The sequence below is a fragment of the Liolophura sinensis genome, chromosome 11, assembly GCF_032854445.1.
Source record: "Liolophura sinensis isolate JHLJ2023 chromosome 11, CUHK_Ljap_v2, whole genome shotgun sequence".
NCBI lineage: Eukaryota > Metazoa > Mollusca > Polyplacophora > Chitonida > Chitonidae > Liolophura > Liolophura sinensis.
In genome coordinates, this window is record NC_088305.1 from 2,092,832 (window position 1) to 2,117,598 (window position 24,767).

The 24,767-nt window shown below is 40.3% G+C and overlaps 2 protein-coding genes across 2 annotated transcripts; one reads left to right on the forward strand and one right to left on the reverse strand.

Moving 5' to 3' along the window:
- Nucleotides 1-269: 269 nt before the first annotated feature.
- On the reverse strand, nucleotides 270-10,346 carry LOC135477564 (protein LSM12-like). Its single transcript, XM_064757709.1, has 5 exons — nucleotides 10,217-10,346; nucleotides 7,919-8,052; nucleotides 5,200-5,309; nucleotides 2,778-2,913; nucleotides 270-1,563 (listed from the first exon to the last, which is right to left on the reverse strand). The coding sequence occupies exons 1-5, from the start codon at nucleotides 10,344-10,346 to the stop codon at nucleotides 1,468-1,470; spliced, it is 606 nt and encodes a 201-aa protein (XP_064613779.1). The 3' UTR covers nucleotides 270-1,467.
- Nucleotides 10,347-10,692: 346 nt separating this feature from the next.
- On the forward strand, nucleotides 10,693-24,034 carry LOC135477941 (uncharacterized). Its single transcript, XM_064758170.1, has 6 exons — nucleotides 10,693-10,709; nucleotides 12,132-12,232; nucleotides 16,313-16,462; nucleotides 17,291-17,382; nucleotides 19,148-19,213; nucleotides 23,519-24,034. Exons 1-6 carry the CDS (start codon nucleotides 10,695-10,697, stop codon nucleotides 23,689-23,691), a joined length of 597 nt encoding a protein of 198 aa, XP_064614240.1. The 5' UTR covers nucleotides 10,693-10,694; the 3' UTR covers nucleotides 23,692-24,034.
- Nucleotides 24,035-24,767: the final 733 nt, after the last annotated feature.

Sequence of the window (24,767 nt, forward strand, 5' to 3'; positions counted from 1 at the left end):
ACCTGCAATTTGATATTTAATACTGAAAACTCAAGCAATTGGACAGTGAAAAAAAAAAAAAAAACACAAAAATAGCTGAAGTACATGTATTTTACAGCCTTGTAACCTTCCCAACAAAATTCAATTCCTTTCAAGGGTTTCCAGGACCAGTGCGAATTTTGTGTAATACTTGTGGCTGATTGGTCATGGATGGATTCAAACACGCAACCTGATTGGTCAAGTGTTTGACATGTGCAGCAATACAAGAAAATAGAGGACGCAACATCTACTTTGTCAAATAAACATTTTATTTTTCTTATCTTGTCATTAAATAAGGCTTTTCCGTGATCAGGGTCATAAGAATTTCAAAGAGGAATATTTTTAAAGAATCCATGATTAAAAGGTAACACCTGGAGCACCTCCCCTTCTTGCCCATACCTCAGCAGCGCACCTGGGGGACAGGAGTTCACTGGCAACTTACATTGTTTAAAATTTGTTTTAATCAAGACTTTGCACACTGTCACTTGTAGAAGTTTCACAGAATAGCAGCAGACCACGCGAGATACATATCCTTGTGTTGTGAATGTTAAAATGATGGCACGGAAAACACCAGTTCCTTTTATATTAATCCAGTAAACCGCTAACGAGGTAAAACCGCCACACCCCTGTGGCTGTCATAAAACTTATATTGCTCGACCACCTCCACCCCCACCCCCACCCACCTAGCCTTTAAGTTCTGAGCTCTTGTACTGCCATACTCAACTCCTCTCAATCCTTATTAGCACATATGTGGTAATAAACGAGAGAAAAAAGAAGTCTCAGTATTGTTACAGTGATCAGTCACAAATAATTCCCCAAACTATGACATTAAACGTAAGGCTGCTGAATTTTTTTTTCTTTTGTTTTGGTTGTGTTCATGGAAAATTGTACCTAACAGTGTGCCAGCAAATAGTAATTTGTCACCAAGACCCTTCATTTACACGAGGATCATTTTGACCACAAGAGTCGCTGTAGAGAAGCGTTATGTCATCCCAGCCTTGCTGGATCAGCAGAGAAATCCCCCTGAACACTACAGCGTCTTATTATTACACAGTTAAATACAATACAGCCTATATTCTGACAGCCTTTCAGATCGACCATTGATATCGTGACCCATAAAACTGCCACTGCCACTTTAATCTTAGCTGAAGCAATGGCACAAGAAGTTCTTGTTGTTTTTTTTTTAAGCACCCAGTCTTTTTTATACTGGATCAGGTAAAACTTTGATTACAGACAAGGAAACACCTAGTCGTGCTTTGCCCAAGTCTGTGTACAATAAAATCATCAGCACCCAGTTCATGTCTTATGGCTCCAGCCCTGCAATACCTCAGCAGCAAGATGCACCTCATAATATTATGATGATTTTGTACTTCATAGAAAAATGCCACAAGTTGGAGCTTTTGCTTGTTTTCAAATCAGAAAGAGAAGAGTTCCATCAAGGGAGGTAAGTTATGAGGATGCTGATGAAGCTGGAGAAGGGGAGAGAGACTTTCTGCCATCATATCCCTGACGAGATTCAGAGCTCTCTCCATGATATCTGGCCACCTGCAATGACAACAAAATAAATGTGATGAGAATTAGCGCATGAGAAACAATACTGAGTTATGGCCCAAGGACCATGATACTGATAGGCATGATACAGTTATCTGGATGTCTTTGGTAAGCTAACTCAGTGATATAGCCCATAGGCTATAATATCCTTTGTCACTAAGTTATTTTATTTATCTTTTATGGTTCTTAACTATATATTTTTTCTTATTTGGTTTTACAACAGATTATGTAGACTCTGCCAGTCACAATTTCAATTTTTTCCAGTTTTGAGTTTGGGTTTCAAAGTACTTATAACTTATGACTTAAAGGGACACAGAATCGGCTCTGATTGGCTGAAAGTGGAGGTTTCCTGGGTTTAACCCTCCATCTTTGGTCACGCTTGAATAAATCTGCCATACCTAAAATGCAGCTCAGGCTAGGCATAGCCTGGACTTGACTATCTCTCACACCAGCTAATCAGAAACAAGTCTGTACACTTTGAAGTCTCAAATTGCTTGACACATACAAATAATTCCAGAAAACCATACTGGGCAGAAAGTTCAAACCTCGGATCTTCTACACTAAACATATATTTGAAGCTTGATGCTCTAACTGCACAACCACAGCACCTAAGTGGTCTTCATATTATATGTTTGTATCCTCACTTGCTTTGAGATTTGTATGAAGCCATGGTCAGGAATTTTTAAGGTTTTAATATGGGAAACCGTAAAAGAGAGCACAGCGATATGACTGGACCTTTTGTACTGACCTTTTGGCAATCTACTGGTGAACTCATACCATATCATGTGTCACAACTGCTTGGGGTACAGAAACACCGTGAACTGAATAATGCCATTATGTGAGGATCAAGGGGGAATAACTCACTATTTTCTTCACATGCTGCAGAGCTTGGTCTGTGCCTTTATCCAACATAACACAATGCTCCACACCATAGGGGTGGGAACTCTACCATATCATGTGTCATAAGTGCTTGGGGTACAGAAATACCGTGAACTGAATAATGCCATTATGTGAGGATCAAGGGGGAATAACTCACTATTTTCTTCACATGCTGCAGAGCTTGGTCTGTGCCTTTATCCAACATAACACAATGCTCCACACCATAGGGGTAGGAACTCTACCATATCATGTGTCATAAATGCTTGGGGTACAGAAATACTGTGAACTGAATAATGCCAGTATGTGAGGATCAAGGGGGAATAACTCACTATTTTCTTCACATGCTGCAGAGCTTGGTCTGTGCCTTTATCCAACATAACACAATGCTCCACACCATAGGGGTGGGAAATTAAAACTTGGTCCATTACATTAATGTTTTTACCCATCCATCGTACATCCTGTATCCTGAGAAGACAGAACAAAGCGACAAATTAGGAATCATCACAGATTTCATTTTCTACTAAAATTCTGCTGGTGGATCAACTGGATTTTTCATAGGATTATGATTATGTTATTAAATCCCAAACAGGAAAACATAGATGTACACAGGTATTTATTCATTTATTTCATTGATGTTTTATGCCATACTCAAAAATATTTCACTTATACATGTACAATGGCGACCAGGACCATAGTGAGAGGAAACCCATGACCATCCGCAAGTTGCTGCAGACCTTCCCCCTTACAACCAGAGGGGAAACCAGCATGAGCTGGATTTGATGCAACCATTGGTGGGAAGTTCTTGGATCATTGCCCTGCATTATCATGCTAACCTCATGGAGGCCGCCGATGTACTCCGGTAAATTACTATTGATTCTTATTATTATATTTAAAAGCCACAAAGAAAGTCACAAAAAGTAAATCATGACATTTCCAAGCACGCACAATGTGGTATGAATCAACAATGAACACGATCAACTCAAATAAACTTGTGACACATCCTCAGCGATACTCGATAAACCATCCGAGTCGCACGCCTGTCAGAAACTTGAACACGATCAACTCACACTTGTGACACGTCCTCAGCGATACTCGATAAACCATCCGAGTCGCACGCCTGTCAGAAACTTGAACACGATCAACTCAAACTTGTGACACGTCCTCAGCGATACTCGATAAACCATCCGAGTCGCACGCCTGTCAGAAACTTGAACACGATCAACTCACACTTGTGACACGTCCTCAGCGATACTCGATAAACCATCCGAGTCGCACGCCTGTCAGAAACTTGAACACGATCACCTCACACTTGTGACACGTCCTCAGCGATACTCGATAAACCATCCGAGTCGCACGCCTGTCAGAAACTTGAACACGATCAACTCACACTTGTGACACATCCTCAGCGATACTCGATAAACCATCCGAGTCGCACGCCTGTCAGAAACTTGAACACGATCAACTCACACTTGTGACACGTCCTCAGCGATACTCGATAAACCATCCGAGTCGCACGCCTGTCAGAAACTTGAACACGATCAACTCACACTTGTGACACGTCCTCAGCGATACTCGATAAACCATCCGAGTCGCACGCCTGTCAGAAACTTGAACACGATCAACTCACACTTGTGACACGTCCTCAGCGATACTCGATAAACCATCCGAGTCGAACGCCTGTCAGAAACTTCTTCAGATATTGCACATCTTTCACCTTTCTGACCTCTAAAGCAGTTTTGTCAGTGCAATACATATTGTTTCTCTACACCTTGTAGTTCTCTCGGAATGTTTCAAAATAATGGTTGCAGAGGCCCTTAAAAGGGATAAAGTATGAGGAATGTTTGCTGGAGGTGCCCTAGCTAGAGACATGTATTTATTTATTTCATTTTTTTTTTATTCTTCTGACAAACTTGATGTATTCTTTGAGCATGGTCATGGAGTTGTTCTATCAGCCTTTATGTAAAGCCTTTGTATCGCCCACTGAACTGGTGTAATTTACATAGGCGTGTATATGAAACTATTGTGTCTATGCAAAATTGTACAGAAAGGAACCTGAAAAGTAGCTCCTGCTGTGTGTATCTTTAGTGTGATCCTTAGCTACAACAATTAGTCTGCTGAAGGAGTTAGGTTATCAATGAAACGTCATTTATAAATAACGCATGCTTTCCAGTAGGCCAGCCCTTAAACTTCTATTTTACCAATACTGAAGTTTACACTAAGATACAGATGGGCTCAAAATCACCACCAGTTGATCACAAAGCCTTATTTTTTTTGGTGAGACACTGATGTTTGACCGGTTATGTAAACCAGCCCTGCCCAACTTAATATTTTCAGCCATTTGCCATACATCTGACCAAAACGTAGTTCATTGCTTCCATATTCATGATCTGGAATGCAGGAACTTGCTACATACATGTTTTCTATTCAGAAAATGTGGACCTCGAAATGTAATTCCTATGTTATCTATGAGTTCCTGTCAATTTTGACTATGTTTTCCACTTAGGTTACGCAAAGATTCTTTACACATCTGAATAATCGCATATGTAGACTGAATACTTACCACTGAAACGTGGCTCATTAGTGGCATTCTACAGTGATTTGTTTCATGTTTGATGACAAATCATCCTTCTCTCATTCCATCACCCACTCAAGCTTCACCAAAAGTTCAGAGTCCTCTTCAGAGTTATTTCCCCTTGAGAGTTATAGTATTACTTACCAAAACTGTTTTCACAACTGCTAGGTCGTACTCACGTTTTTGTGATGGCATTAAATACTTTCTGGGCCTCCTGTGATACATCCTGTCCTATATAGTCCACTTTCCTCTGCTTCTCCTCCACATTTCGATGTATTCTCTGCGCTATCTGACAATGAAATCATGCAAGGACAGCTTATGAGTCTTAAATTCCACTAAAGTACGTCAGATTTCCTTTCCACAAACATTATCCATGTACACAAAGTATTCTCAGAAGTCGGAAACTAGCACCTATCAGCATGCCATGAGTAGGTTAAATGTCTTCTCCGCAAGTGATTTTAGGGGCTGCAGTTGCAGATGGGCATATGGGAAGTTTAGGTTGGTGCCCCCTGGGAGTAAGTCGTCCAAAAAAACCCCACAATAATAATACTGATCTCTAACTCATAAAATCACTCAACTTTCAGAGGTTATTAATTTAGACATGAGTATAAAATAAATTGAAATGTTCAAGAATATGCAAAACACCACTTTCTCAATAAGCATACATCAAAAGGTATCATCTTGGCAAAATATCTGGACGAAGAAGAGCATTTCTGTTCAGATATGCACGAAAGTATAACTTTATATCTTTAAGTTATTTTATTTATTTATTTGATTGGTGTTTTACGCCGTACTCAAGAATATTTCACTTATACGAGGGCGGCCAGCATTATGGTGGGAGAAAACCGGGCAGAACCCAGGGGAAACCCACGACCATCCACAGGTTGCTGACAGACCTTCCCACTTACGGCCGGAGTATATCTTTAAGTCTACTAAAGCTTCTTAAATTGGGTGCCAGCTGAAACCCCTAATTAAAGCTATATTAGAAAAATAGTGGAACTATATTTAATATTATTATAAATCAGTAACTTAATAACAGAGCTATTGACTGAGTAAAAGTAATGTTAATCCACACATTTTAAACATCAAGAATGTTGAGTTAATTCTCGCCACGATGTGGATGAGATATTGTCAATGTGGTGTTAAGCCCTAAGTTAATAAAATTAAACATCTTTTTTGAAATTGTTGCCTCATCTCAATTTGGGTTTTTTGCATATATACATGTACCTTTGTTTTGAACTTAATTTTGAACATTAAAAACTGTCCTCTCATGAGAAGACCATACCAGCGGAAGATAAGCGGTCTTGAATGATTGTTAGACAGCACAAACAGCCACACCAGAGTCACTGATGGTTTGTTGTTACCAAGGCCCCACAAGCGCAGAGAATGTAAAATATTTACAAACTGTCCGTCCAAGGCTGGGTTTGATCTCATACCACTCATACCGCTTACTGTACTGCTTACATCCTGAACTTTGAGGCTGGTGGGAGGAGCTACATGTATCTACTGAACATTGAGGCTGGTGGAGGGGCTTATCTTCTGAACATTGAGGCTGATGGTAGGAGGGTTTACCTTCTGAACATTCAAGCTGGTGGGAGGGGCTTATCTTCTTAACACTGAGCCTGATGGTAGGAGGGTTTACCTTCTGAACATTCAAACTGGTGGGAGGGGCTTATCTTCTTAACACTGAGCCTGATGGTAGGAGGGTTTACCTTCTGAACATTCAAGCTGGTGGGAGGGGCCTATCTTCTTAACACTGAGCCTGATGGTAGGAGGGTTTACCTTCTGAGCACTGAGGCTGGTGGGAGGAGCTTACCTTCTGAACACTGAGGCTGGTGGGAGGAGGAGATTACCTTCTGAACACTGAGGCTGGTGGGAGGAGGGGCTTATCTTCTGAACACTGAGGCTGGTGGGAGGGGGAGATTACCTTCTGAACACTGAGGCTGGCGGGAGGAGGAGCTTACCTTCTGAATATTCAGGCTGATGAGAGGAGGGGCTTACCTTCTGAACATAGAGGCTGATGAGACGGGGGGTGCTTAACTTCTGAACATTCAGACTAGCAGAAGGAGGGGTTTAACTTCTGAACGTAGAGGCTGGTAGGAGGAGGGGTTACCTTCTGAACATTGGACTTGGGGGGAAGGGGGAGTTACCATCTGAACACTGAGGCTGGTGTGAGGAGAGGCTTACCTCTACACATTGAAGCTTGTGGGGAGGGGAGGGGCTGAACATTGGGGTTGGTGGCAGGAGGAGTGCTTAGCTTTTGAACATTGAGGCTGGTGGGAGAGGGGTACCTTTTGAACATCGAGGCTGATGGGTGGAGGAGCTTACCTTTTGAACATTGAGGCTGGTGGGGAGGGGGCTGAACATTGGGATTGGTGGCAGGAGGGGTGCTTACCTTTTGAACATTGAGGCTGGTGGGAGAGGGGTACCTTTTGAACATTGAGGCTGATGGATGGAGGAGCTTACCTTTTGAACATTGAAGCTTGTGGGGAGGGGAGGGGCTGAACATTGGGGTTGGTGGCAGGAGGAGTGCTTAGCTTTTGAACATTGAGGCTGGTGGGAGAGAGGTACCTTTTGAACATCGAGGCTGATGGGTGGAGAAGCTTACCATTTGAACATTGAGGCTTGTGGTGGGGGGGGGGGGAGTTACCATCTGAACACTGAGACTGGTGTGAGGAGGGCTTTACCTTCTGAACATTGAAGCTTGTGGGGAGGGAGGATGAGCATTGGGGTTGGTAGCAGGAGGGGTGCTTACCTTTTGAACATTGAGGCTGGTGGGAGGAGGAGCTTACCTTTTGAACATTGAAGCTTGTAGGGAGGGGGGGATGAACATTGGGGTTGGTGGTAGGAGGGGTGCTTACCTTTTGAACATTGAGGCTGGTGGGAGGAGGAGCTTACCTTTTGAACATTGAGGCTGGTGGGTGGAGGAGCTGTTTCTGTCGCTTCAGACAACACTTTCACATCACTCACAAAGTTTAAGTTCACAAGTTTGATGTCGTGACTGTTCTGTTTACCGCTAGCTGCAGCACTTTCTGGCCAAAGTTGAGGAAAAATCCCAGAAAGGAAGCAATATACATGCATTACCACAAGACTCAGTATGCCATTAATGTGTCTTATAAACAGGTCCACATATATATAAAATAATAATCGGAATATCGGAATATGATTCACAGAGTTTTGTAAATAGCAGGCTGCAAACAAAAGCTGTCAGTCTTCAACTGTCCTTAAAGCTGGGTACCTTTATATATAATTATCACTTCTCCCAAGAATAATGTGATAATAAGCTGTAACTTAAGATGCCGACCTTTCAGTTTTAAAGCCCCGTCCACACATGATGATTTTGTTTGCCTGAAATGTGTAATCTCATTGCTGGTGTCAAGAAATTTTGAGCTTATCACTTGAAGCCATCTAAAGTATGTAAAAGGAGTCAAAATGGAGGTTATCTGAGTAGAGTTTTGTTAATATTGTTAAGTATCTGAAAGGGTTTTGCCTAATAAAGACAGAGACAGGGAATCTCAAATTCCTCTTGTTTGGGTAAATATCTTTTCGGATATCCAGATGCTGGCCAATGGAGATGCAGAACAGAAGTGGGAAGCATGTGCATAGTAACGAAAATAAAATTTGTTTCGCAGGGTATAATCTTTTTAAAGTATTCATGAAACATACTGTTTTTGTATTCTATATTTAGTTTATAACATGTATAAGTATAAAATGCACGGAAGCCTTTGAGTTTTCCTTTAAAGGCAAAAAACAAACTAACATGGAGTAGATGTCAGCTGAATGAACACTAAATGCTTTCCATAAAATTAGTTCAAATTGTTTTTTTTTAGATCTGTTTCAATATAGTAAAATGCATTTGACAGTTTGAATTCTGCAATGGCCTATTCTGACCATATTGGGGTTTTTGCCACTTAACTCACAGATTGCTACATTTAGTGCAATAAAATACATATGCATGTAGATTTATGAATCGCTTCTCTGTCAGCTGTCCTCAACATAATGAAGCTGTCTGCTGTATGTTTTCCGTAGTATTTGTCCATTTCTACGTCCGATATACATCAGTTCAGTGATGTGCTTTGCCTTACAAATGTGCACTGAAACACAATGTCTTCATATACACTGGTTATCACGGATCATCAGTCATGTTTGACAGTGTTTGAATGTCACATATTCTATTAGATGGATCAGAAGCTAGAGACCACATGATCTCCTTAGTAACAAATGGCGTGAGTGAAGAAAACGACCCTTTCAACGTTATCGTATAGGAAAATGCCTATTTTTGAATCACTGTCAGCAATCTTGTATCCGCTGAATTTGTATAATTTTCAGCTTTCAAGATAGTCTGAGTATTTCTGCAGAGCTTTTGTGATGTTATTTTGTACAAGTCGGCCTTACTGGTTGCAAGCGAAGTGACAAAATGTGACTTTTTCTCCAATGCTTTAACACTGGGCAGCCATTTTGTTTTAGATACAAAAGAGTGGTCTTGTGACCCCAAACTTTCGACCCGTCTTACAGAATGCTTGCTTGGACATATTCAGAGACAGCGGCTATGTCATCATCTTTTTCTGAGTAGGTCTCTATATTGGGGCAATGTGGAAACAGCTAAATTCTAGGTATTGCTGAGTGATTATTCAGAAACTTAAATATGGCGAGTGAATGACAGATGATGCTTGTTATGGTTATGTACACTGAGAAGATCTGGTAAAATGCACATTTCAGGGACAAAGTACATGTACCTAACTAAACTGACATACATCATATGATTGAAGAAAAGAACTGGGATTACGCTCGACCAGGCATGGTGGAGCGTAACACACAGATAACCGAGGAGTGCAGGCCAGGTCAATGTTCCATATACTGACATAAGACATTGTGTTTGTAAATAAAAATAGCACCACAGAGTGACAGACCCATCCAGGGAATACCTGTTTGAATTCTTTAGATTTTTTGTTTCGTTAAAATGGAAACTAAGCCACCCCCGATCTTTTTGTATGTGGTGCGAAGTTCGTGTCAGCACACTTTATATGGTGACACAATGAGTTTGTCACTATCGCCACATCAGGCAACACCACCTTACGGGCTAAGGTTGTTTGGCCGACTGAGTTATGACCAGATGTCAAAATCGAACGGGTGTGCGCTGAAAACAGTCCCTGAATTACATATTTCTGCCCCGTAGAGCGGCGATAAAAAGGATACTGATTGCGAGCATCTTTGATCCATGGTCAAAAGCAAGTACTTCTCCGCGAATGTTTTGATTGTAACACGTTATACATGAAACAGTACTTCCGATACTGAAATATTCCCCTTCGGCCATGTTGATCTTCATGTTGATATCTGAGCAGAAAACATGATGCCACCGCCTGATTGGTCAAAAATAGTCGCGCGAATACGCTATGCACTTTTTACGAGTAGCTATTGCAGAATGCGTTGATGCAAGATATGGTGATATTTTAACCCGTCAACTCGAGACATGACACTAGAAATTATTAAAACCGACATCTGGGTGTAAATTATCTGTACTTTTTTTATTTACTGGGATGATTTAAAGCGTTAATGTTCTAACACTTGTAAATCAACGTCTGGGCATCGGTTTACCGTTGGCCAATCAAATGAAACCAGGAAGTGGGACGCAATGGTTTACCCGCGAAAGTTGAAAATGCAGGTGGACGAGGGAATGGAATTTTTACAGGTGTCGTTTTTATGTCTCACTTGTTAAAATTATTATGACGCGCTGTTTATGGCATAAGGTTTTTTAGAACCCACCTTTTATCAGGGTATCCCTGTCACTTTATTATAGCTGCTGTTTACCTCCGTTTGAATCCGCCTAGCGGTAACTGACCAAGGCAAGGGCATGGCCTCCAGCGCTATCTACAACTCTAATGATACTAGTCTAGAGACTTAGAAGAGAAACTAACTTATTCATTTTATAGTTTTTACGAAGCTTGGATGTCAGTAGAGGGGAAGTATATGTTCGACGTGAGGTATACAGGTCGAGTCGTCAAGACGTTTGACATATCATTTGTGACGTTCAACAAGTCAATAGACATACGTCCGCTTTTCAGTTGTCTTGTGAATCTACCCGTTTGGTCTAAAAACATTCTGACTCTTGCAAACTAACTCGGCCGAAAGGCTTGATTTTACAGTAGTTTCAAATGGCATGATTGACATGACTTAGTAATTTGCATTTCAATCTAGCAGCCACCGTAAAATCATACCTTTTAGCCACATCAGTTTGTGAAAATCCAGCCCTCTTGTGAAATTGAGAGACTTATTTAATTGAGCTGTACAGCAGAGTCTAAATGGACCCAATTCGCTATATTATTTTAAAACACTGACATAGCAGATACATTAAAGATATACATTTACAATGGCCGGATAGGAAAAGGCTCAAAATTTATGTTTGAAAATAAGAGTTGAATTACGCATAAATTGGTAAATTGAAATCAGATCATTTTTTTTTTTTTTGAATTTTTATTTATTCATTTATTTGATTGGTGTGTTTAGCCCATACTTAAGAATGTTTCACATTTATGACAGTAGCCAGCATGATGGTGGGAGGTATTTACCGGACAGGGCCCGGGGAAAACCAATGACCACCCGCAGGTGATTATTTCACACACGTATGCTACATATTCACAGAGAAAATTGCAATCACTCTTTCTGGTAACATGATTGTGTGTAAATTTGCTAGATAAAAAATAGCTGTTTTTTCATACATCAGCACCATATAAAATTTTCAATAAGAGTGATTGTCATCAGGAGGAAATAATTTATCCTGCTGCCATCTTGTAGAGAGGAAAAAAAAAACCAAGCAAAAAAAACTGTATTCAAACAGAAAAACATTGATGAACAATTAAACAGAAAAACATTAAAAATTTACCCATCTATTTTGGATGATGTGAGCAATTGCCTTCCATCCTCACAAAAATCATTCCGATATGTTTGCTTTTTAAAACATGTCATGAATATACTCCAATAAACTGTAAATTCTAACTTGTTAACATTTGTTTAAATTATGGTAGTTTTTATTTACAAAAGATTTCAAAATCAAAATTTTGATGACAATCTGATCAATGTCTAATTTGTGTAATAATTGTATATTCTGAGACAGGCACTGGCGGACAGATTGAAGGGAGACTACTCTGTGAAAAAATGTCACTTCTGCCACCTGAAAGATGATGCCATACAGCTTCAGTACTCTGTAGAAAAACTGTGAGTGTAATCCTGGCCCTGTGGTTTCATTTATTAGCTTTGTAAGCTTTGTTTTCATTGGTGGAGGGCAACTAGATTGTTGCTTTGTCAGGAGATTTGTAAATGGCCTGCCAAGTTGCTCTGGTTATGTAGGATATTTTATATGTTTGATAAATGCCTTACTCAAAAAATGTTCACTTATATGGAAGGTGGAAACTGACAAACTTTTCCACATATGGTGCACAGAAATGCACACTGTATTGGTGGAGGAAGTCGCCTGCAAGGACAATTACATGGCATAAACAGCCATATCAGTGTTGTCGACCGCTTAATGTCACCAAGCCCCACAACTGGTGTGAGGAGTGGTATGTAAATAAGTCTGTCTTCAAGGCCCCACAACTAGTGTGAGGAGTGGTATGTGAATAAGTCTGTGTACAAGGCCGCACAACTAGTGTGAGGAGTGGAATGTAAATAAGTCTGTCTTCAAGGCCCCACAACTAGTGTGAGGAGTGGTATGTGAATAAGTCTGTGTACAAGGCCGCACAACTAGTGTGAGGAGTGGAATGTAAATAAGTCTGTCTTCAAGGCCCCACAACTAGTGTGAGGAGTGGTATGTAAATAAGTCTGTCTTCAAGGCCCCACAACTAGTGTGAGGAGTGGAATGTAAATAAGTCTGTCTTCAAGGCCCCACAACTAGTGTGAGAAGTGGTATGTGAATAAGTCTGTATACAAGGCCCCACAACTAGTGTGAGGAGTGGTATGTAAATAAGTCTGTGTACAAGGCCCCACAACTAGTGTGAGGAGTGGTATGTGAATAAGTTTGTCTTCAAGGCCCCACAACTAGTGTGAGGAGTGGTATGTAAATAAGTTTGTCTTCAAGGCCACACAACTAGTGTGAGGAGTGGTATGTGAATAAGTCTGTCCTCAAGGCCCCACAACTGGTGTGAGGAGTGGTATGTGAATAAGTCTGTCTTCAAGGCCCCACAACTAGTGTGAGAAGTGGTATGTGAATAAGTCTGTGTACAAGGCCCCACAACTAGTGTGAGGAGTGGTATGTAAATAAGTCTGTGTACAAGGCCCCACAACTAGTGTGAGGAGTGGTATGTGAATAAGTCTGTGTACAAGGCCGCAAAACTAGTGTGAGAAGTGGTATGCAAATAAGTCTGTCTTCAAGGCCGCACAACTAGTGTGAGGAGTGGTATGTCAACAAGTCTGTCTTCAATACCCCACAACTAGTGTGAGGAGTGGTATGTAAATAAGTTTGTCTTCAAGGCCCCACAACTAGTGTGAGGAGTGGTATGTGAATAAGTCTGTCTTCAAGGCCCCACAACTAGTGTGAGGAGTGGTATGTAAATAAGTCTGTCTTCAAGGCCCCACAACTAGTGTGAGAAGTGGTATGTAAATAAGTCTGTCCTCAAGGCCCCACAACTAGTGTGAGGAGTGGTATGTAAATAAGTCTGTCTTCAAGGCCCCACAACTAGTGTGAGGAGTGGTATGTGAATAAGTCTGTCTTCAAGGCCCCACAACTAGTGTGAGGAGTGGTATGTAAATAAGTCTGTCTTCAAGGCCGCAAAACTAGTGTGAGGAGTGGTATGTGAATAAGTCTGTCTTCAATGCCCCACAACTAGTGTGAGGAGTGGTATGTAAATAAGTCTGTCTTCAAGGCCCCACAACTAGTGTGAGGAGTGGTATGTGAATAAGTCTGTCTTCAAGGCCCCACAACTAGTGTGAGGAGTGGTATGTAAATAAGTCTGTCTTCAAGGCCCCACAACTAGTGTGAGAAGTGGTATGTAAATAAGTCTGTCTTCAATGCCCCACAACTAGTGTGAGGAGTGGTATGTAAATAAGTCTGTCTTCAAGGCCCCACAACTAGTGTGAGGAGTGGTATGTGAATAAGTCTGTCTTCAAGGCCCCACAACTAGTGTGAGGAGTGGTATGTGAATAAGTCTGTGTACAAGGCCGCACAACTAGTGTGAGAAGTGGTATGTAAATAAGTCTGTCTTCAAGGCCCCACAACTAGTGTGAGGAGTGGTATGTAAATAAGTCCATGTTCAAGGCCCCACAACTAGTGTGAGGAGTGGAATGTGAATAAGTCTGTCTTCAAGGCCCCACAACTAGTGTGAGGAGTGGTATGTAAATAAGTCTGTCCTCAAGGCCTCACAACTAGTGTGAGGAGTGGTATGTAAATAAGTCTGTCTTCAAGGCCACACAACTAGTGTGAGGAGTGGTATGTGAATAAGTCTGTCTTCAATGCCCCACAACTAGTGTGAGGAGTGGTATGTAAATAAGTTTGTCTTCAAGGCCCCACAACTAGTGTGAGAAGTGGTATGTGAATAAGTCTGTCTTCAAGGCCCCACAACTAGTGTGAGGAGTGGTATGTAAATAAGTTTGTCTTCAAGGCCCCACAACTAGTGTGAGAAGTGGTATGTGAATAAGTCTGTCTTCAAGGCCCCACAAGTAGTGTGAGAAGTGGTATGTAAATAAGTCTGTGTACAAGGCCGCACAACTAGTGTGAGGAGTGGTATGTAAATAAGTCTGTGTACAAGGCCCCACAACTAGTGTGAGGAGTGGTATGTAAATAAGTCTGTCTTTAAGGCCCCGCAACTAGTGTGAGGAGTGGTATGTGAATAAGTCTGTGTACAAGGCCGCACAACTAGTGTAAGAAGTGGTATGTAAATAAGTCTGTCTTCAAGGCCCCACAACTAGTGTGAGAAGTGGTATGTAAATAAGTCTGTGTACAAGGCCGCACAACTAGTGTGAGGAGTGGTATGCAAATAAGTCTGTGTACAAGGCCCCACAACTAGTGTGAGGAGTGGTATGTGAATAAGTCTGTGTACAAGGCCGCACAACTAGTGTGAGAAGTGGTATGTAAATAAGTCTGTCTTCAAGGCCCCACAACTAGTGTGAGGAGTGGTATGTGAATAAATCTGTCTTCAAGGCCCCACAACTAGTGTGAGGAGTGGTATGTAAATAAGTCTGTGTACAAGGCCCCACAACTAGTGTGAGGAGTGGTATGTAAATAAGTCTGTGTACAAGGCCCCACAACTAGTGTGAGGAGTGGTATGTAAATAAGTCTGTCTTTAAGGCCCCACAACTAGGGTGAGGAGTGGTATGTAAGTAAGTCTGTGTACAAGGCCCCACAACTAGTGTGAGTAGTGGTATGTGAATAAGTCTGTCTTCAAGGCCCCACAACTAGTGTGAGGAGTGGTATGTGAATAAGTCTGTCTTCAAGGCCCCACAACTAGTGTGAGGAGTGGTATGTAAATAAGTCTGTCTTCAAGGCCCCACAACTAGTGTGAGAAGTGGTATGTAAATAAGTCTGTCTTCAATGCCCCACAACTAGTGTGAGGAGTGGTATGTAAATAAGTCTCTTCAAGGCCCCACAACTAGTGTGAGGAGTGGAATGTGAATAAGTCTGTCTTCAAGGCCCCACAACTAGTGTGAGGAGTGGTATGTAAATAAGTCTGTCTTCAAGGCCACACAACTAGTGTGAGGAGTGGTATGTGAATAAGTCTGTCTTCAAGGCCCCACAACTAGTGTGAGGAGTGGTATGTAAATAAGTCTGTCTTCAAGGCCACACAACTAGTGTGAGGAGTGGTATGTGAATAAGTCTGTCTTCAAGGCCCCACAACTAGTGTGAGGAGTGGTATGTAAATAAGTCTGTCTTCAAGGCCCCACAACTAGTGTGAGGAGTGGTATGTGAATAAGTCTGTCTTCAAGGCCCCACAAGTAGTGTGAGGAGTGGTATGTAAATAAGTCTGTCTTCAAGGCCCCACAACTAGTGTGAGGAGTGGTATGTAAATAAGTCTGTCTTCAAGGCCCCACAACTAGTGTGAGGAATGGTATGTGAATAAGTCTGTGTACAAGGCCGCACAACTAGTGTGAGAAGTGGTATGTAAATAAGTCTGTCTTCAAGGCCCCACAACTAGTGTGAGGAGTGGTATGTGAATAAGTCTGTCTTCAAGGCTGGGTTTGAACCTGCACCTCTTTTAAAAAAAAAAAAAGAAAGAAAGAAATTGTTTAAAGTGACTGAGAGGTGATGATGTATTGCTAGCAAATCATAGCATGACATGTACAGATCATGTGCTTTCTCATATTTAGATGTGGATCTCAGAGGCAAGACAAGGAGAATGCTTGCAGCTCTCAGAGTAGAACAGAGGTCAGAGGTCAAGTGGAGGTGATCAAAGGGAGATTACTCCAGATGATGGCTGTCATACGGGCATTACAGACAGAAAGCAACGAAGAACAAAGGTAACTTGGTCCATACGTGGTAGGAGGTAGGTCATCGAAATGCAGGAAAGTTATTTGTAAGACAGCTTTGTACATGTAGTAGCATCACACTTATTGTACTAAAGAACACCTGTAGTGCTGAAACAGTCATTTTTAGTACAGAGTGCAGGTGTAGCTTGTTCATACCCCAAGCATCAACTTTTGATAACAGGGAAAGCAACGGTAAACAAAATGTTAGGGGTGGTATCTTAAAAAGTACTGCATGTACTGAGCTTTGCACACAGGTATTGAGCTCCAGGTTTGCACACAGGTATTGAGCTCAGGGTTTGCACACAGGTATTGAGCTCAGGGTTTGCACACAGGTATTGAGCTCAGGGTTTGCACACAGGTATTGAGCTCAGGGTTTGCACACAGGTATTGAGCTCAGGGTTTGCACACAGGTATTGAGCTCAGGCTGTGCAGGCGTGGTGAGCACACTAAAAATGAGGGCCATATTCCATTGTTAAGTGGTGGATGAGGTCCCTTACAGAGTACCTGTGGGACTATTTATTTGATTGATTGATTTGTTTATTTATTTGATCGATGTTTTACACCGTACTCAAGAATATTTCACACATACGATGGCAGCCAGCATTATGGTGGGAGGAAACCGGGCAGAGCCCAGGGGAAACCCACGGCCATCCGCAGGTTGCTGTCAGACCATCCCTCAAACCTGTGAGGGACAAAGAGTAATTTTCTTTAAAATTCTTATCTATGGCGACTTCAGTTCAAACGCTCACTGTGATTTTCATAAATGCAAGAATTTCCGTCCTTATGTGTCTTATGTGAAATGTGATGCATTATTTCCAGGATTTTCCAAACTCTTGTGACACATTCAGAACACCTGTCTCTTTGTAAACCAATGAGGGAGAGAGATCAAGACTTAGTCAACAGTATTACAGGTAAGACACTTGGATTTTCCAAACTCTTGTGACACATTGAGAACACCTGTTTTGTGTAAACCAATGGGGGAGGGAGAACAAGACTTAGTCAACAGTATTACAGGTAAGACACTTGGATTTGATTAAGGGTGAGGCCAGAGAGGACTAAGACTGGATCTAGTCAACAGTATTACAGGTAACAAACCTGGATCAGATGCCAGGTGTGTCAGAGAGAACAGACTGGATCTAGTAAGCAGTATTACAGGTAACACTCCTGGATCAGATGCCAGGCGTGTCAGAGATGAGAGATTGGATCTAACCAACAGTATTACAGGTAACACTCCTGGATCAGATGCCAGGTGTGTCAGAGAGAACAGACTGGATCTAGTAAGCAGTATTACAGGTAACACTCCTGGATCAGATGCCAGGCGTGTCAGAGATGAGAGATTGGATCTAACCAACAGTATTACAGGTAACACTCCTGGATCAGATGCCAGGCGTGTCAGAGATGAGAGATTGGATCTAACCAACAGTATTACAGGTAACCCACCTGGATCAGATGCCAGGCGTGTCAGAGATGAGAGATTGGATCTAACCAACAGTATTACAGGTAACAAACCTGGATCAGATGCCAGGTGTGTCAGAGAGAAGAGACTGGATCTAGTAAGCAGTATTACAGGTAACACTCCTGGATCAGATGCCAGGTGTGTCAGAGATGAGAGATTGGATCTAACCAACAGTATTACAGGTAACAAACCTGGATCAGATGCCAGGTGTGTCAGAGAGAAGAGACTGGATCTAGTAAGCAGTATTACAGGTAACACTCCTGGATCAGATGCCAGGCGTGTCAGAGATGAGAGATTGGATCTAACCAACAGTATTACAGGTAACAAACCTGGATCAGATACCAGGTGTGTCAGAGATGAGAGATTGGATCTAACCAACAGTATTACAGGTAACAAACTTGGATCAGATGCCAGGTGTGTCAGAGAGAAGAGACTGGATCTAGTAAGCAGTATTACAGGTAACACTCCTGGATCAGATGCCAGGTGTGTCAGAGAGAAGAGATTGGATCTAACCAACAGTATTACAGGTAACAAACCTGGATCAGATGCCAGGTGTGTCAGAGAGAAGAGACTGGATCTAGTAAGCAGTATTACAGGTAACACTCCTGGATCAGATGCCAGGTGTGTCAGAGAGAAGAGATTGGATCTAACCAACAGTATTACAGGTAACAAACCTGGATCAGATACCAGGTGTGTCAGAGATGAGAGATTGGATCTAACCAACAGTATTACAGGTAACAAACCTGGATCAGATGCCAGGTGTGTCAGAGAGAAGAGACTGGATCTAGTAAGCAGTATTACAGGTAACACTCCTGGATCAGATGCCAGGTGTGTCAGAGAGAAGAGATTGGATCTAACCAACAGTATTACAGGTAACAAACTGGGATCAGATGCCAGGTGTGTCAGAGATGAGAGATTGGATCTAACCAACAGTATTACAGGTAACCCACCTGGATCAGATGCCAGGTGTGTCAGAGATGAGACTGGATCTAGCCAACAGTGTTACAGGTAACACACCTACATGTAGATTTAGGTTACTGATTTAAGGTTGGTGGCTCACTCTGATTTTCTCCATCCATAACACTGGCCACAGGCATAAACCCGTGATTAAGAGATGTTTGAGTGTGGTGTTGAGCAACAATGACATAAATAATTTCATTAACATAATAATAAAAATGCATAACATAAATATTAATTTCAACTATATTTCCTCTCTTCAGAGTTGCGTGAACTTTACGAGGGGAACTGTCTGGCCAAAAATGACCTGGAAAACATAGTAAACAGAGGTATGTTTGGCATTCACAAGCAACTACACGTATACTGCCAATACAAGAGTTCGAGTTGTACTGGTTGCTGCCTCACTTGAGGCTCAGCATTGAGACAGGTATGTGTGGCACGGGCAAGCAACTATCCTGTCAGTACAAGAGTTTTAGTGGTACTTGTTAGCACTCAGCATTGAGACAGGTATGTGTGGCACTGGCAAACAACTATCCTGCCAGTACAAGAGTTTCAGTGGTACTTGTTAGCACTCAGCATTGAGACAGGTATGTGTGGCACTGGCAAACAACTATCCTGCCAGTACAAGAGTTTCCGTGGTACTTGTTGCTGCCTGGCTTAGCACTCAGCATTGAGACAGAGGTTTGTGTGGCACTGGCAAACAACTATACTGCCAGTACAAGAGTTTCGGTGGTATTTGTTGCTGCCTCGCTTAGCACTCAGCATTGAGAGTTTAGAACAGGAAAACAGAACTTGATGGTCTGGTGTTCATATAATACCTGGTGTCTTTGGCATGATTTTGGCTGCATGGACTCACCCAGCCACAAGAAGACACAGTATATGTACACACACCTAATGACTCCTCGGTGTGATATATTAAAAATTGTTACGTATGACGTTAAGCCCCAAGCATACACACATGCACTGTACATACACGGAACATCGTGGTAACGTCCTGCTGTGCCACATTGTTGTCATATGATGTAACAAATCTGTATCGGTAATACAAAATACTGAAAATACCCCTTACAAATCCTGTAAAAGAAACACATGAGGAAAGAAGTCATTGATTATGGATAATACTAATCATTATATATACCCACATGTATGATTAACAAGAGGATCATTATATATACCCACATGTATGATTAACAAGAGGATCATTATATATACCCACATACATGATTAACAAGAGGATCATTATATATACCCACATGTATGATTAACAAGAGGATCATTATATATACCCACATGTATGATTAACAAGAGGATCATTATATATACCCACATGTATGATTAACAAGAGGATCATTATATATACCCACATACATGATTAACAAGAGGATCATTATATATACCCACATGTATGATTAACAAGAGGATCATTATATACACCCACATGTATGATTAACAAGATGATCATTATATACACCCACATGTATGATTAACAAGAGGATCATTATATACACCCACATGTATGATTAACAAGAGGGTCATTATATATACCCACATGTATGATTAACAAGAGGATCATTATATATACCCACATGTATGATTAACAAGATGATCATTATATACACCCACATGTATGATTAACAAGAGGATCATTATATATACCCACATGTATGATTAACAAGATGATCATTATATACACCCACATGTATGATTAACAAGAGGGTCATTATATATACCCACATGTATGATTAACAAGAGGATCATTATATATACCCACATGTATGATTAACAAGAGGATCATTATATATACCCACATGTATGATTAACAAGATGATCATTATATACACCCACATGTATGATTAACAAGATGATCATTATATACACCCACATGTATGATTAACAAGAGGATCATTATATATACCCACATGTATGATTAACAAGATGATCATTATATACACCCACATGTATGATTAACAAGAGGGTCATTATATATACCCACATGTATGATTAACAAGAGGATCATTATATATACCCACATGTATGATTAACAAGAGGATCATTATATATACCCACATGTATGATTAACAAGAGGATCATTATATATACCCACATGTATGATTAACAAGAGGGTCATTATATACACCCACATGTATGATTAACAAGAGGATCATTATATATACCCACATACATGATTAACAAGAGGGTCATTATATATACCCACATGTATGATTAACAAGAGGATCATTATATATACCCACATGTATGATTAACAAGAGGATCATTATATATACCCACATGTATGATTAACAAGAGGATCATTATATATACCCACATGTATGATAAACAAGAGGATCATTATATATACCCACATGTATGATTAACAAGAGGATCATTATATACACCCACATGTGTGATAAACAAGAGGATCATTATATATACCCACATGTATGATTAACAAGAGGATCATTATATACACCCACATGTATGATTAACAGAGGATCATTATATATACCCACATGTATGATTAACAAGAGGATCATTATATATACCCACATACATGATTAACAAGAGGATCATTATATATACCCACATGTATGATTAACTAGACGATCATTATATATACCCACATGTATGATAAACAAGAGGATCATTATATACACCCACATGTATGATTAACAAGAGGATCATTATATACACCCACATGTATGATTAACAAGAGGATCATTATATATACCCACATGTATGATTAACAAGAGGATCATTATATATACTCACATGTATGATTAACAAGAGGATCATTATATATACCCACATGTATGATTAACAAGAGGATCATTATATATACCCACATGTATGATTAACAAGATGATCATTATATATACCCACATGTATGATTAACAAGAGGATCATTATATATACCCACATGTATGATAAACAAGAGGATCATTATATATACCCACATGTATGATTAACAAGAGGATCATTACATACACCCACATGTATGATTAACAAGAGGATCATTATATACACCCACATGTATGATTAACAAGAGGATCATTATATACACTCACATGTATGATTAACAAGAGGATCATTATATACACTCACATGTATGATTAACAAGGGGATCATTGTATACACCCACATGTATGATTAACAAGAGGATCATTATATATACCCACAAGTGTGTTAAACAAGGGGATCATTATATATACCCACATGTATGATTAACAAGAGGATCATTACATACACCCACATGTATGATTAACAAGAGGATCATTATATACACCCACATGTATGATTAACAAGAGGATCATTATATACACTCACATGTATGATTAACAAGAGGATCATTATATATACCCACAAGTGTGTTAAACAAGGGGATCATTATATATACCCACATGTATGATTAACAAGAGGATCATTATATACACTCACATGTATGATTAACAAGGGGATCATTATATACACCCACATATATGATTAACAAGAGGATCATTATATATACCCACAAGTGTGTTAAACAAGGGGATCATTATATACACTCACATGTATGATTAACAAGAGGATCATTATATACACCCACATATATGATTAACAAGAGGATCATTATATATACCCACAAGTGTGTTAAACAAGGGGATCATTATATATACCCACATGTATGATTAACAAGAGGATCATTATATACACTCACATGTATGATTAGCAAGAGGATCATTATATACACCCACATATATGATTAACAAGAGGATCATTATATATACCCACATGTATGATTAACAAGAGGATCATTATATACACTCACATGTATGATTAACAAGAGGATCATTATATACACCCACATATATGATTAACAAGAGGATCATTATATATACCCACAAGTGTGTTAAACAAGGGGATCATTATATATACCCACATGTATGATTAACAAGAGGATCATTATATACACTCACATGTATGATTAACAAGAGGATCATTATATACACCCACATGTATGATTAACAAGAGGATCATTATATATACCCACAAGTGTGTTAAACAAGGGGATCATTATATACACCCACATGTATGATTAACAAGAGGATTTCATGTTAGAGTTTTGACAGAAAAAATGTGGGCATTGGATCCGGCCTGCTGCAAGGAGACATTGTCGTATCACATGACTGAAATGATGGTGAATGCGATGTTAAGCCACAATCAAGCAAATAATCAACACCAAACTTTCTGCGCGTTTCAAAGTACACCTTAGTCCACTGTTCAATTACTGATATTACTAATATCATTCTCTTGACCCTCATAATTTTTCGGGCACACAAAAATAATTACGCATAAAATGCATTTGAGATGTTTAGCATTTTAAAATATACTTGTATTTTGTTTGAGTGAGTGAGTGAGTGCTTGGGGTTTAACGTCGTACTCAACAATTTTTCAGTCATATGACGACGAAGGAATCCTTAGGGTGCATGTACGTGTAATGTGCCTCCTTGTTGCAGGACGGATTTCCACCGCTCTTTTATTTAGTGCTACATCACTGAGACGACTTACCGAAGGTAAGTAAGCCGCCCCGCCCCGCCCCGCCCCGCCCCGCCCCTCCCCGCCAAGTACGTAAATAACTAAAGGCCTTGATTTTTCAGCCCATCACCAGTTGAACAAATTGGAGAAGGTTTTGCAGAGTGGTCTCCCTTCAGCGAAGCGCTATTCAGGAGGACCTGCCTCCAAACTTCAGAACCATGAACCTGCCGAGCCTAAACCCCCAAGACCTGTGCTCCGTGATCAAAATGTGATCAGTCCTACGAGATTTCAGTGACCTTGTGCTGTTCAGCTTGGTTTAGAGTTTTATGTAGATCATGCATATCTCTCTGTTCTAACTGTCCTATAAACCTATCTGGTTTATGTTTTACTGCTGTCTTATTTTGGGGATTCCAACACCATATTGTGTCAGCACGCTGAGACTAGGTGTATAGCTGTCCAATCCGGTGTCAGCACACTGACTGAGACTGGGTGTCATGCCTAGTGTCAGCACACTGAAACTGGGTGTCTGATGTGAAGTCAGGACAATGAGACTGGATGCATGGGTGTCATATCCGGTGTCTTTGGTATGATACTAAATGAACTTCAGTGTAGCAACACTATAAAGTAGTTAAGGTGTAGAGAGGTGCCTTTTACCTTAAATTATAATTTATTCTTAATAAAATTAAGTTGAGTGCAAGATAAAGTTTAACAAATATATTAAAAAATATAACTATAATTGCATAAAACTGCTGAGCACATTTTTTAACCTGTGTAGAAAGGCACATCTGTTGTAGGATTTACAGGCATGTGTTCCTTACGGACATGCAGTTAACGTGTTACCTACGAGTACAGTAAAATAAGGTACCACATAAATAAATGGTATATTGTATACAATTTTTATGTAATTATATCTGAAGTCATAAGTAATACACAATTGTACATTCACATACATGTATATCATGTTGACGAGTTTGTTACAAAGTCCCAGGGCAGGCACTGAATGTTTGATAAGGAGTACACAATTGTACATTCACATACATGTATATCATGTTGACGAGTTTGTTACAAAGCCCCAGGGCAGGCACTGAATGTTTGATAGCTAGTATACAATTATACATTCACATACATGTATATCATGTTGACGAGTTTGTTACAAAGCCCCAGGGCAGGCACTGAATATTTGATGAGATCAGTTAAGTCTGCCACAGTTAATCACTATTTCCTATCCTCTGGAAAGGTAACATATTTGATTGAGGCTATAACATATACTCTAACTACCTTCATGATAAAACAGAAAAAAGTTCATTTAGCGGCATTACCTGTTTTATGTCAAGGTATACTGTATTTCACCTAAACTTTGGTAAGTAAAAG